Raw genomic sequence first — 15,523 nt, 5'->3', positions numbered from 1 at the left:
CACTTGGTTGCGTTTATCTAAGATCACCTGTCTGACCTTCATCAAAGTGGACGATTGGTCGTCTTTGGACGCCAGGTGATGTTGGGACACCAGGGAAAGAACATGCTGGTTGGTTGGTTGGCAAAGTTGAGTATCCTTCAGTCAATTCTACGCCATCAGTTGTTGTAGGCGTGGAACACAGACTGGTGTGGCGTGATTTCTCTGAACAAACTGTGTACAGTAAAGGGGACCAGGGTCATGTGGTAGTCATCCCTTTGTGCTTCTCACAGAGAATCTACCTTCCTCTGTCGGCTTCATATTTCCCACATGTATCTGACCCATGGCTTATCCTGCTGATGGTGGCCCACATCCTACTACACTGCCCCAATTTGGCCTTCTTACAGTGACAGGTTGCCTCTAGTGCTGGCAGACAATGCCAGAGTGGCTGATCTGGTTTTATGTTTTCCCCACAAAGATGATTTCTCCTCCTTTCTGGGAGATAGGGAATGTTGACCTTGGTGGCCGCTTGAGGGATAGGAGGTGTACCTCGTCACCTGCTCTGAAACAGAGGAGCCATGGCTGCCATTTCTTGGTGTTCTGACCTAGCTCCTGTGCTCCCACCTTTTTGATTCTTCTTACTCTTTTACATCTGTTGTTGATTCTTATCATCATCATTTTCTTTCCTGAAATTTTATCAATTTGTCCACATCGCTTTCTTCCTTGTGGTAATGGAGCGTGAGGAATCCGGTGCATCATCCATCGCCGTAACGTGTCATACGGGCCCCCAACTGCTTTGTGTGTGGAGTGACTCACCCACCTTTACCCTCTTAACCCTCTCACTTCTAGTTTCTTGTGTCTCTTGGTTTTATTGATTCTCAGTCACAATTGGGTCCATCAGGGTTTCCCTTCTGTGTCCTTCCTCTCAGAGGACCCTTCCTGACTTGATGCATAAAGGATGGAGGTACTGAATACGTCATAGTGTGTGATCTTTTTAACCCCATCAGTCCAATCGTTCTTGACACTCTTCCATTGTATGTGATCTTATGATACAAATTTTTTGAATTCTTTCATAAGACAACCACTTAAGATTCTGTACCAGAAAATAAGGATCCACTAGTCCAATGTGGATATAGTGAGGGTTTATTAAACCTCCCCCCCTAGAGTGAGGCTTTGATCTCCTTGTATAGCTATTCATTGTAAATCTGTCACTGTTGAGCCCTAAAAGGTCTATTCACAACAAATTACAAAAAATCATGTTGCCAGGAATTATCTGAGTTGTGTTGTTCCGTACTAAACAACTTCCAACAGATCTAACGCCAGATCATTTGTCATCCATCCCTTTTCTTGACAGCTAAAGACATGTCTTGCAGGCAGTTTTTCTTTCAGTATCATTTTCGTATCAAGGCTACACAGCACCACTGTATTTGTGGCCTTCTCATTGCCAGAATTTCTTATAGGCCAATTTTAATGCTCTTCACATTGACAGTAACATTTGATGGCATATCAAAATAAACAGGCACATGATTTGTTGTTATTCATATGGTGTAGCAAATAGTCAGTCTGTTTCATGAGATTGATTATATGATGCTGGTACGGAAATAGTTTTTCATCAAATGCTGTGAGATGTGGAGCCAATTTTGTTCTATATCGTAATGTAGGTGTCTCCCCCCTTTGTTGCCTGCGCACACACACACACACACACACACACACACACACACACACACACACACACACAAGCCAATACTTACTTCTATTTGAATTATATGACACATGGAATTGGAAAATTTCTGTTTATCTCTAGCACCCTCATTTGGGTAATTTTTAAGTAACCAAGAAGTCTTCATTGTATTTCTCTTGCACATACTGAACAAGCTGCTGCTCCAGTTCGTCAAACCTTTCCTGCTTTGGTCCCTGGAAAGTTTGGCTTGTAAAAATGACTTTCTTTAATTTCTAACAATATTATGGAAAGGATAGAATGCTACGCTCCATATAGAGGAGACACTGAAAACACACATACATTCACATAAGCTCAACTCAGACACACAGGACCACTGTTTCTAGCCGCTGTCTGTGGACTGCAACTGCATCTGACAGGAGCAAAAATCTAATATGGAGGTGTAAGCATGGAGGAGGACAGATAGCAGGGTTGGAATGGGGATAGGCATAGCGCTGCTTGTGGGGAGCATGTAGAAATGTGATGTGGACAGTGTAGGGCTGTTAGGTGCAGTCGTGAGGTTGGGAAATGGGGTGTTAAAGGAGAAAAGTATAGGAGAAGAAGACTAGTGGATGTGTTGGCAGAATAGAGGCAACTGGGTGGTCCAGCTGTCTCTTGGCCACTGTTTGGTGCTGGCCATTCATGCGAACAGCTTATTATTTGTCGTGCTCACATAGAAAGCAGTACATTGGTTGCAGCTTAATTTGTGGATCACATGGCTGATTTCACGGGCAGCCCAGCCTTTCAATAGGATGGGAGATGTCTGTGACCAGAATAGAATAGGTGGTAGTGGGAGGATGCATGGGACAGCTCTTGCATCCAGTACTAATGCAGTGATATTGGCCATGAGGTAAGGTGTTGGGTGCAGGGGTGGACAGGGGATGAACAAGGATATTGCATAGGTTATGTGGGCAACAGAACACCTCTGTGGGAGTGTTGGGAAGGATACGGGGTATGGTATTCCTCATTTCAGGGCACAATGAGACATAGACGACACACTGGCAGAGAATGTGATTCAGTTGCTCCGGTCCTGGGTGGAACTGAATCATGGGAGGAGTGCTCCTTTGTGGTCGGATGGAGCATATGTGGGAGGTGGTAGGTGACTGGAGAGGCAAGACATGGGAGATCTGTTTCTGTGTGAGGTTGAGAGAGTAATTTTGGTCTGTGAAGGCGTAAGTGAGACCTTTGGTATATTTGGAGAGACACTGCTCGTCACTACAGATGTAACAGTCACAGTGGCCAGAGACAGTGGTTTTTGTGTGTGTGTGTGTGTGTGTGTGTGTGTGTGTGGGGAGTCTTTGTCCAATTTTAAAATGATTTCAATTCTGTCTGCAGATATATCCAGGCAAACTGCAGTTTAAACATAATAGATGTTGATAAAAGCCAAGATTGGCCCTCACATTTGCCCTAATGCTCTGCCAGGCTGTCACTGTTCCCCCTCCAACCCTTCCAAATTCTTCAAATCAAATCTGCACATGCACTCAGTTGAAAAGCATCTTCTGTAAATGTAAGGGCGACCCCTATACTTATGTCACACTATATAAAAACATTGATCTCAGCAGAAATAGTTTAATCTTAAAATGTAAGACCAACCTGTGTTTTTTAAATTATGATACTGGGCAAAATCTTCGTCTTCTACTCAGGTAAATCTGTAATGCAGGAAGTTTAGATGGGGAAAAAGTTGTTAATTTTGGTGAAAAAATGGGTAAGGGAAGGACAGATAGAAACAAATTGCACAGCTGTCATTTAGTCGTATGATTACTGTGCATATGTTTCTTCTAATTCTTATTGATCAAGTAAAAGAAAGCATCAGTACACTTTTCATTGTTATAGAGAAACAAAACTTGTGTTTCATAACAGGTTTGTATTGACTCCACACTGCCTTTCAATCCTCATCTGTTCCGTTACTGTGTTCATAACTACAATGCCCCCCTGCAGGTCTGGGGGTAAGAATAGGCCCGCGGTATTCCTGCCTGTCGTAAGATGCGACTAAAAGGAATCTCCAAAGTTTCAGCCTTATATGATGGTCCCCTCTAGGGTTTGACCTCCATCTTTCTAAATTCTTCCGAAGAGCGAGCCAATTGGGGAAGGGTGCCTTCATGGTGCACTGTATCCATCGTGCATTGAGATCTTTAGCCAGCTTTCTCGTAGTTGGAATGCTGTCCTGCTCGTTTTCCATCTCTTGGGTGAGGATACGTCCCTGGGTGTGATTACCGCGCTGCACTGTGCAGTGTTACTTTTTGCTGCAACGACGACCTTGGGCATTTTTGCACCTAAGATCCAGCACGGTAGCCAGTCCATTGTGGTGGTACCGCCATGTACCCTGTTGGTTGTAGCCCCCTGACAACACAGGGATCACTCTACTGATGCCTGCACCATTAACTCCCCATGTATGCCAAGGAGTAGATGCCCATCTCAATGGGGCATCAGGACTCCCGGCAATGGCCATCATGCCAGGTGGCCTTTGCTGTGGCTGGGTGGCACCCGTGGCGAGGGCCGTTGGTCGGAGTAGGTGGCATCAGTGTGGATGACACGCAATGAAGTGTGGCACATCTTCTCTTGCTGGTGGCCAGCCACCAGCAGTCTCTAAGCGCTCAAAAGCTCACTTTAAGGCTAATGTGTATGACCCAAATCATTCCCCTCCCTGGCCACACCATGGGAGGAACGAAAGGCTATGAATGACAGTGAAATGAAATGTATTCGCCCCAGTATCTAGTCTGTACAAGAGCTGATGGGGAATCCTTTGTGTCCATGAAGAATCAGTTCTTTGTAGACCATTTAGAGGACAAGTTCAGGGAGGTGGAGGGCTTGTCAAAAATGCGGTCTGGGTCAGTCATGATAAAAACAGCATCCTCTGCCCAGTCACAGGCCTTAATCGCTTGTAAGAAGCTGGGGGATGTTTCTGTTACTATCACGCCCCATAAAAGCTTAAATATGGCCCAGGGCATTGTCTTCCACAGAGATCTTCTTTTACAGTCAGTTGACGAGCTACACGCCAACTTAGAGCAACGAGGTGTCCATTTCGTCCAGCGCGTCCACCGGGGTCCGAGGGATAATCAGGTTGCCACCGAAGCCATCATCTTGGCCTTCGAGGGTGACACATTATCTGAGAAGGTCAAGGTGATGGTGTACCGCTGTTATGTCAAGCCATATATCCCTCCCCCATTGCGGTGCTTCAAGTGATGGAAGTTCGCCCATATGTCTTCCCACTGTGCTTCCAGCCTCATATGTTGTGATTGTGGTCGACCATCCCATCCTGATACTCCATGTGCCCTGCCTCCCATCTGTGTCAACTGTGGAGAGCACCATCCCCCTTTCTCGCCGGACTGTAAGATTCTACAAAAAGAATGGAAAATAATGGAATACAAGACCCTGGATCGACTGACCTATACTGAGGCTAAGCGGAAATTTGAACGACTTCATCCCGTGCGCATGACATCATGTTATGCCGCCACTGTCACTCCTGTTACGGCTCCATCAGCTGGATCACATACAGTCAGCTCTCAGAGCCGAAGGACCACACCTGCCCCCTTGATGGTGGGGGGCACTTCCTTGTTGCTCTCACACCACCTACCTCAGGAGCAGCACCCCCCCCCCCCCAACCACTTCTAAGCCGGAGAAGGCCCCCCCTCCCCCCCCCCCCCCCCCCCCCCCTCCGCATCTGTTGATGACAGCTAGAATCCAAGGCGATGTCGGAAACCAAGCATGCATTTCGACAGAGGACGCTCCTGTGACAGTCGCCAATGCCAAAGCGTTTCTACGCTAGTATTTTGCTATAAAGCTGGTGCCGGAACTTGCAGTCTCTAGTGATGGACACTTACTGGAAGATGGCTGGACAATTGCTAGCTGAAATTTTGTGTCAAGAAGTCAACATGATCCAGCTGCAAAGCCGAAACCTCATCGAACAGGTGTTAATCGTGCTCCTAAATTACAGTATACAGTTCTGTATTGTGAATATACTTGAGTTACTCCTTCGTTGCCACTCCAAGTAACATAACCACTTGAGCTGATGCAACAGTTGGGGGCTGAAGCAGAGCTAATGGTTTCATTTTCCTTCTGCTTATCCAAATTCTGTTTTCTTATGAACCTCTTACTACAGCTTTTACTAGCTTCATAGAATAGTGGCTATATGGATGTGTGAATGAAGTGAAGAAAAATGCAACTTGAGTATATGTTGTGTAGGTATATTTTAAAAGTTCAACTCTTGTAGCAGGTGCACATATCGTGTTATACTAAATGACATCTCTCAGAAGTTTCCTGCAACAACAGTGGAAATGTAGTGTTGCAAAAAAATTTGTCCCAGTACAATGAATTCACCCTCTTTCAGACTTCTCTATTAAATAAGCAAATAGTAATTCAATTTTATGGAAATCAGTTCTGTTAAAAAATCAACGAAACTCATTCAAACAGATTCACGACAGGCTTGGCGAACAAGACTGGTTATATGAATCCAATTGACGTGCTTAAAGAAACAAAAATGAAACACTTCACATACAGAACCAATATAAATATGAGAGTGTAACACTTTGTAGGAATATGAAATGTAATGATCACTTAGCCTTAGTTGTGGGTAAAGCTGGTGGTAGATCTAAGTTTATTGGTAGACTACTGGGGAAGTACAGTCAGTCTGTAAAGGAGACTGCTTGCAAATCACTCATGTGACCTGTTCTAGAATGTTGCTCAAGTGTGTACCAAATAGGACTAACAGGGGATATTGAACATATACACAAAAGGGCAGAATGAATGGTAACAGGTTTGTTTGATCCATGGGAGAGTGTCACAAAAATACTGAAGGATCTGAACTGGAAGACTCTTAAAGGTAGACCTAAACCATACCTAGGAAGAGCCAGCTTTAAATGATGATTATAGGAATATACTACAATCCCCTATGTATCACTCACATAGGGATTGTGAGGATAAGATTAGAGTAATTATTGATTGCACAGAGACATTCAATCAATCATTCTTCCAATTCTCCATACATGAATGGAAGGGTAAGAAACCCAAATAGCTGGTACAATGGGGCGTACCCTTTGCCAAGCACCTGGTTTGCAGAGTATGCATGTATATATAGCACTTATACATGTGAAAAATCATACTATCAAAATATTCAGCGTACACTCAGTTCAGTACTGTGTCCCAAAAATTTTACTGCATTACTTCCAAATAAAGTGACTGGGCTAGTGTGTCATTGCTTGCAGTTTGCTGTATGTGTGTGTTGTTTTGAGCTTAATAATTCGGTATCCTTGCTGTTAACTTATTATCTTGCACAGCAAAATTGAAATATAGGTAACCAGGTCATCACCACTGTATTATACTCAATTATTTTACAATCACAAAAAAATTATTAGTTTCTGTTAATAAACTTGATGCTTCCATTTGTAGGTTGTTCTTTACTGTTTGTGAAGTTTTACCATGGTGAATATCAGCCATTTTCATAAATCAGTCAAACACAACTATTATTCTGTTTCATATTAGGCCCATTTTTCATGTTGCAGCAGTCGCAGTTCTCAGGCACGTTTGCTAACTGGAGCAGTCAGGAAGCGCCGAGCACCATCCCCTTCATCATCCTCCACTACAGCTGTTGTGGATGGAAGCAACTCTCAGCCAAAAAAGAGACCTTTAGGTGAGCACCGCTTTTTGATGCAAGCCAGAAACTTTTTGAGATTACTTAGACTTTTTTGTGGCTTAGGATATTGTAATTATAATGTTGTATCAGGATTAATTTGAGTGTGTGGTATATGTGTAAATTCCTAAGTGGAAATATTGGTTGCAGTCATAGGAACTCCCTAGCACATTAAAACTGTGTGTCAGACTGGGGCTCTAACCCAGAACCTTGCCTTGTGCAGGCAGTTCTATTATTGACTAAGCTATCCAGGCACAACTTAATACTGGCCCTCATAGCTTTATTTTTGCCAATACCTCTCTCCTACTTTCCTAATGTCACAGGAGCTATTCCATGAAGTTTGGAAAGTAGGAGAAAGGTACTGGCAAAATTACAGCTGTGAGGGGCCAACAGTAACTCATGTGGATAGCTCAGTTGATAATAGAATTGCTCGTGTAGGGTGAGCCCTGGTTCAAAGCAGTTTTAATTTTCCATGAATTTTCAAAACAGCACACACTCCGCTGCAGAATGATCCCGAACTTTGTCCACACCATTTTTCTACGCTGATCTTTTACTTATTGTTCATGGTCTCCTTCAACAATCTGTCCTCCACAACTGATACGCTGCTCCCAATGCCATGTCTACTTACGGAAGCAGTCTTGATACATCTCTTGCTGGATCGCGTGAAGCACTGTCTGCAAATTTTGTTTTATCTGTCTATTGTTGCAAATCTTCATCCTTTCAATGGGATTTTCAACTTTGGAAGTAAAAAATAGTCCACAGGGGCCAGGTCTGGAGAGCACGGAAGATGTGGCAGTGCAGTGATTTGGTTTTTCGTGCAATAGTCAAACATCAACAGGGATGAATGTTCAGGTGGGTTGTCATGATGCAAGAGCCATGAATTTGCTTGCCACATTTCAGACCGTATCCCTCTCACATTTTCTCAAAGGCGTTACAGCACGTCCCAATAGTTCCATCGATTAACAGTGTATCCCTGTGGCATGAATTTATGATGAACCAATCCTTCAGAGTCAAAGAAAACTATCAGCATGGCTTTGACAATTGACCTGACTTGACAAACTTCATTTGATATTGGAGAGCCTTTGTGAAGATGGAACCTTGGTCTCAACATCATAACTGTAGACTCACCAGTTATGATTCTCATAAGCAACATCTCGTTCTCATTTGCGTGATTGAAAGTCTCTTCACAGATTGCGAGGTGAAGATCTTTCTGGTCTTGACTTATGAGCCGTGAGATGAACTTGGCGGCAACATGATGCATTCCAAGATGCTGTGCCAGGATTTCATGACATGATCCATCTGAAATGTTATATTTGTCTGCAGGCTCTCGGACAGTCATTCTTTGATTGGCATGCACAATTTTGTTGACATTCCTGAATGAGCGTCATCGGTAGATGTCAAAGGGTGTCCTGAACAAGGTTCATCTTTAACTTCTGTCTGGCCATTTTTAAACCATGTGAACTATTTTGTAACACCAAGTACAGCTTAAGCACTCATCACCATGCTCCCTGCATCACTTGGTGTGTGACTGTAATGGTTTCTTGAGTTTAATGCAAAATTTATTTATTTAGGTTACTTTATTCAAAAAGTATTGTTACTGGTTTCAAATTGGTACAATTAAAAAAAGAGGGCTCTCGTACAACCAATGTAACTTTACAAAAGCGTGAACCAGTAATACGGTATTTTTTTAATAAAGTAACTTAAAAGCAATTTGTGGCTAGTTATTACTGCACACCATCAAGAATTTGTTTCACATAACAGCCACAGTCTCCAATCACATCTTGATTTGACAAAATTGTATCTAAGTCATTTAACATAAAAGAAGGTTAAGTGTCATGATTCCTATTTTACTCTTAAGAAGTGCTTTCCTCCCCCACTTCTATGTATCTCTTGCATTAATTGTAGAGTTCTCTTCACTTTAACCCCTCAGGGGACTCAGCATTTATTTGCTGGATACGGGCTTGGCGAACCCGGGGTCCCCGAGCTGTGGACTGGTGTGCGCCGCCAGTCCTCTGACACCGTAAGCTCTGGGCATGCTTCAGTGACCACTGTGTGGCGCAACGGTGGAACGTCGTGTGTCGCAGGGACCGGGGATCTAGGCTTGATTGCCTGGATCGCGAGGATGGTACATACCTCTATAAAAAAACCTTCAATCTTAAGGTGTGCTGCGCGCCGATAAGATGCATGGCTGTTGAGGTGGAACAGTCGCTAGCAGGCGACCTCTGAGGAACCTGCCGCACCTCAGTTGTATAAGGCTTACCCAGGCATGCGGGGCTCTGTCTGGGCTGACGTTTCGTTCCCTAGCTGCTCCTGGGGCGTACATGGCAACCACGTATTTCCCTTCACCAACTTCGCAATCGGTCAAGCGCATGAGGGAGGCTAGTCCTCCAGATATGCAGATGGAAAAGAGTAACAGGGCTCCTGGAGTCGTCAATGACAATGTTTTCATCGCGATTAAGAGGAAGGAGGGCTAATTTGAAAAAGTGTCTCCTTTCTACATACATAAAGGTTTAGAAGGACTCGCAGGTACACTGAAATCTATCAAACGCCTGAGGAATGGTACCCTGTTAGTTGAGACTACTAGGGCAAAGCAAGTGGAGCTGCTTCAAAAGTCAACCAAGTTAGGCGAGTATGATATTACTGTCGAGTTGCACAATTCCCTCAACTCCGGTAAAGGCGTTGTCACCTGCCGTGATTTAATGGATATCGATGTCGGCGAGCCGAAGCAAGAATGGGCAACACAGGGGATTGTAGACGTGGAACAAAGGACACGTAGGAATAATGGAGTTATTGAGAAATCTGCCACCTTGATTGTGACTTTCAATTCGCCTGTCTTACCTGAATATGTTCTGGCTGGTTTCCTCCGACTTAGGGTTCGGCCTTATATACCTAACCCTATGCGCTGTTTCAAATGTCAGCGATTTGGCCATACGACACTGAGTTGTGGGGGTGAACCAACCTGCGGTATATGGGCAAGGCAGCTCATGAAGCTGGGACCAACTGCACATCTCCAGCGCTGTGTATCAACTGCTCTGGGAGCCATCCCGTCTGGAGCAGAGACTGCCCCGTCTTTGCGGAAGAACGAAAAATTCAGGAGATCAAGGTGACAAAGAGGCTACCTTATGTGGAAACCAAAAAAGAGTATAGGGCTACAAAACCCCCTGTCTTTGCCACATCCTATGCCTCCTTGGTGCACAACCGTGCGTCGCAAGTAGACGCTTCGACGCAGACCATGTCCAGCGTAGCAGTATCCTCCACCAATACCTGTACCTGCGTTTGTACCTGCCAGAGCGCTCCCAATAACGATCTAGCTATTCAGGCTGCTCCGCCTGCACCGACCGCTATTGCAGAGAAAGCTACAGTGAAGCCTTCGAAGGCCCTCCAGAAACAGAGTGCCTCTCCACTTCCCCCATCCCCGACTTCCACAAAGAAAACGGGACCAGGGAAAGGGGCACGGCGTTTGACGTCAAACCTGCCAAAGGCACCATCGGATGTCGTCATGGCATCCCTGACTGATGAGGAGGAAATCGTCACGGATTTTGATACCTCTTCCCCAGAACCTGGCAGCCCCTCTGCTGCCACTCGCTCTACAAGTGCCTCACCAGCGCGGCGCAAAGACAGGGGGAAATCTAAACCGAAACGCTGATATGGCACCCATACTTCAGTGGAATCTGAATGGAGTCAGACCTCGCTTTGCAGAATTGCGGCTGTTAGTACAGGAAAACCCCTTTTGCATCTCTTTGCAAGAGACACATTTTAAAGAGACTGACACGCCTGTACTTACAGGATATCACATGTACAGGAAAGACGACCTGACTGGTAATAGGGCTCAGGGTGGGGTGGCAGTGTTCATTAAGGACACATTCCACTCCTCACCTGTGACCTTAACCACAACGCTACAAGCGGTTGCAGCTCGGATCCTGGCCCAGGTTAATGTCACAGTGTGCTCCTTGTATTTACCACCCGCTGAGCTCATTGACAGTGAAGCCCTCGCACGGCTCATTGATCAGCTACCCCGTCCCTTTCTCATTTTAGGAGACTTTAATGCTCATAATGCATTATGGGGTTCCAACAAAACCTGCCCCAGAGGCCAGATGATTGAGCAGTTGATCAGGACTTCAGACATCATACTGCTGAACACAGGTCAGGCCACGCATTTTAGCACCGCTTCAGGTTCGTCTTCTGCCATAGACCTCTCTATTTGTTCGCCTGTGCTTGCGGACATTGCTCAGTGGGTCGTAGACGACGACCTTCATGGCAGCGACCATTATCCTATCTGGCTCCATCTGCCAGTTGAAATGGGTCGTGTCGCACAGCCGCCAAAATGGTTGTTCCGGAAGGGAAACTGGACGCTCTACCGGCAGTTGGCTGTTTTTGAACAGTGTGAAGGCGTGCAGGATTGGGTGGATCACATTACGGCGGTGATGCACCGTGGCGCTGATGTATCCATACCAAAGTCAAAGGGAACACCTGTGAGGCAGCCTGTCCCTTGGTGGAATGACGACTGTCGTACCGCCATCAGAGACAGACGGGCGGCTTTGAGAAGATTCCATCGGTGCCCCACTGCTGCACATCTGACAACTTTCCGAATAGCACGGGCGTGGGCGAGACAAATCGTTAGGGAGAGTAAACGGAGGTCTTGGCGTGAGTTCCTGAACTCCATCAATAGGTCCACATCTTCCAGCAAAGTATGGGAAGCCATTAAGAGGATCTCAAGGCGATACTCTCGACCGCCAATAGCAGCTATACGTGAGCGGGGGTGTCTCCTAACATCTCCAAGAGACATCGCCCGGGCGTTGGCAGAATCTTTTCAAACTATTACGGCCGATTCTAGCCAGGACACAGAATTTCTGCGCTATCGGGGTACACAGGAGAGGGCTGGTTTTGATTTCCGTTCAAAGAACGCTGAGGAATACAACCAGCCTTTCTCTTTGTGGGAGTTGGACTCTGCACTGTCCGTATCTCGGGATACTGCACCTGGTCCAGACCTGATATCGTATAGCATGCTGCAGCAGTTGGATCTGCGGTCAAAGGAAGTCCTCCTTCAACTTTTTAATGAAATTTGGAAGACAGGCGACTTTCCTAGTTCGTGGAAAGAATCGATTTTAATTCCCCTTTTAAAACCAGGGAAGGATCAGACTGAACCCAGTAGCTACCGTAGCATTAGTCTCACGAGCTGCGTCGGAAAGACATTTGAGCGTATGGTCAATAGGCGCCTGGTGTGGGTTCTCGAATCCAGATCCTTACTTACCTGCTGCCAGTGTGGGTTCAGGAGGTATCATTCCACCCTAGATAACCTGATCCTACTCGAAACAGCGATACAAGATGCTTTCCTACGTAAGCAACACCTTATCGGGGTTTTCTTTGACCTGGAGAAGGCGTACGATACTACCTGGAGGCATACCATTTTGCGGCAGCTTTATGAGTGGGGTTTCCGTGGGCGTTTACCCACACTCATCAGATCCTTTCTGTCGGACAGGTATTTTAAGTATAAGGTTGGGAATGTCCTGTCTGACCGTTTTAAGCAGGAGAACGGTGTCCCTCAAGGAAGTGTCCTCAGTGTGACAGTTTTCGCAATTGCCATCAATAGTATTGCGTCCACAGTACGACGGCCCGTGCAGTGCTCCTTGTTTGTGGACGATTTCTCCATTTTCTGTGCGTCTTCCTCCCTCACAGCTGCTACACGCCAATTACAGCTGACACTCGTGCGATTGGAGGAATGGTCTAAGACCACGGGCTTTAAATTCTCTTTGGAGAAGACCGTTTGTGTAGATTTTAACCATTCCCGTTCTCTTTTTAATCTCCCTGTTTTAAAACTAGGAGACACTGTTCTCCCCTTTATAGAAAAAGTGAAATATCTTGGGCTTATTTTTGATGAGAAGCTCACATGGTTGCCACACTTAAAGGATCTAAAAGTCCGCTGTTTCAAGGCTTTAAACGTCCTTAAATGCGTCAGTCATAGATCCTGGGGCGCTGACAGGGCACGTCTGCTCCAACTTTATAAGGCCTTTGTGCGACCTCGACTGGAATACGGATGTCAAGCTTATGGCTCTGCAAGACCTTCCTACCTCAAAATGTTGAATGTGATTCACCATTAGGGTATTCGGCTTTCAACGGGGGCTTATCGCACGAGTCCAGTTGCTAGTCTGTGTGTCGAGGCGGGAGAGCCTCCGCTGTCCATTCGGCGTCTTCTCCTCGTGGTACGGCACGCGTACAGGGCCAAGTCCACTCCTCTTTCATTGGCGTCCGACACTTTTTCCCAGCCGGCACTGGCACGTCTCGAGTCAGTACACCTGGAGGGCATTAAGGTCCTCCACCAGGGATGGAGTAGGGGATCTCCCTGGCGACTACAAAGGCCAAGATTACTTCTTGATCTGGCTGCTTACAGGAAGTCTTGTACCCCGGACCACCTTTTTAAAATTAAACTTACTGAGATTTTCGAACGCCATTCCGATTTTATTACTGTTTACACGGATGGGTCTAAACGGGGGGATTTTATGGGCTGCTCTGCTGTGTTTCCCGATACTGTCCATCGGATAGAACTCCCAGAGCAGTTCTCAGTTTTCTATGCAGAACTGTTTGCCGTTCTGCAAGCATTAGTGCATATGCGCCGACATCGTGGCACGAAATTCATCATCTGCTCCGATTCCCAAAGTGCTCTACACGCTCTTGAACAGATGTACCCAGCAGATCGGGTGGTGCAAGAGATGCAGGACGCACTCCTGCTCTTGCAACAGCAGGGTAAGGATGTAATTTTCTGCTGGGTTCCAGGGCACATAGGGTCTCCTGGAAATGAACTTGCAGATGCAGCTGCCAAGGAGGCTTGCTCCATCCCACCTCCTGCTCGCTGTTCCGTTCCCCTGCAGGCCATTACGTCTTTCGTGACTTGGAAGGTCATGCGTTGGTGGGAGGCTCAGTGGCTGGAAGTGAGGGATAATAAGTTGCGAGCGGTGAATGATTCTGTCCGACCGTGGCTCACCTCCTTCCGACAACGACGCTCTGAGGAAGTAGCCCTTACACGGCTTAGAATAGGACATTGTCCGTTAACACATGGTTTTCTGTTACGTTGTGAGGAGCCACCAACGTGTCAGACATGTGGGACACAGCTGTCGATACGACATATTTTAACTGAGTGTGTTTTATATGCGGGTTTGAGGGAAGATTTCAGTTTCCCACCAGACCTACCCTCTCTTTTAACTAATAATGAGGCGAGTGTTGCTAAAGTTTTATGTTTTTGTGTGATGTCTGGCCTTCTTCCCAAAATATTGGGATTGAAGTCTTAATGTGCTGTCCAGTGGTTTGGTCACCCATTATTTGTAAGTGGTCACTCAGCCACCGTTAATTATTTTTACCTGTTTGTACTGCTATTTTATTTTTAGTTTTATCTCCCTGTTTTGATGTGCTGTGTTCAATCTTGCAATTTGAACAATACCAATTCTCTCACAATTCGGCTCTGAATTGAACTTTTGGGAACGGGCACTGATAACCTTGTTGTTGTGCGCCCTACAACACTAATAATAATAATAATCATCATCATCATCATCATCATCTTCACTTTAATACTGTCATATTATCTGTGAAGCTGGTACCACTGTTAGCGAAATTTATTGAGCTCCTCTTCATGTTCCAATGAGATTTTGTGATTAATTGTTTACTAGACCATCAGTTACTATTGTTTATTATAAGGTGTACAACTTTGCTTCCGCCTTTTTTCCCCAACATTTGAGGCTTTAGTGAAACAAATTGGTTACATATGTATCATTCAAAGTATTTTCCATCACTGGCCACTACTTTCTCCCATCCTTCGGGCAGTGAACAAATCCCGTGTCGAAAAAATTGTGCATCTTTTGAAGCGATCCACTTCTTCATGAGATCAGAAGTGTTGGCCAGCCAGGCCATGCACCATTGATCTAAACAGGTGATAGTCAGAGGGAGCAATGTCTGGAGAATACGGCAGAATACGGGGTAGGGCTTCCCATTTTAATGGTTCCAAGTTCATTTTGACCTCTTTTGCAATGTGGAGTCCTCTTATGCCACCACTGTCACTCCTGCTACAGTTTCCATCGCTGCACCACACACCGTCAGCTCTCAGAGCCAGAGGACCACACCTGCCCTCTTGATGGTGGTGGGGGGGGGGGGGGGGGGGGGGGCACTTCACTCCCTGTTGCTCCTGCTCCATCTACTTCAGAAGCAACACCCGCCCA

General features: G+C 45.7%; 1 protein-coding gene across 6 annotated transcripts in view; it reads left to right on the top strand.

Moving 5' to 3' along the window:
- Positions 1-15,523, top strand: part of LOC126416026 (PSME3-interacting protein) — a 112,702-nt gene that overhangs the window by 51,109 nt on the left and 46,070 nt on the right. For 5 of the 6 annotated variants that reach the window (XR_007575397.1, XR_007575394.1, XR_007575396.1 and 2 more), the window contains exon 5: positions 7,192-7,319. Coding sequence is in view for 2 of the 6 variants with exons in the window: in XM_050083477.1 (XP_049939434.1) it covers positions 7,192-7,319 (128 nt within the window). In the remaining 4 variants the exon portion in view is untranslated. The remainder of the gene's footprint in view (positions 1-7,191; positions 7,320-15,523) is intronic. The other variant, XM_050083479.1, reaches the window with a different exon arrangement.

The sequence above is a fragment of the Schistocerca serialis genome, chromosome 8 (genome assembly GCF_023864345.2).
Source record: "Schistocerca serialis cubense isolate TAMUIC-IGC-003099 chromosome 8, iqSchSeri2.2, whole genome shotgun sequence".
NCBI lineage: Eukaryota > Metazoa > Arthropoda > Insecta > Orthoptera > Acrididae > Schistocerca > Schistocerca serialis.
This window is presented reverse-complemented; position numbering and strand designations above follow the sequence as displayed.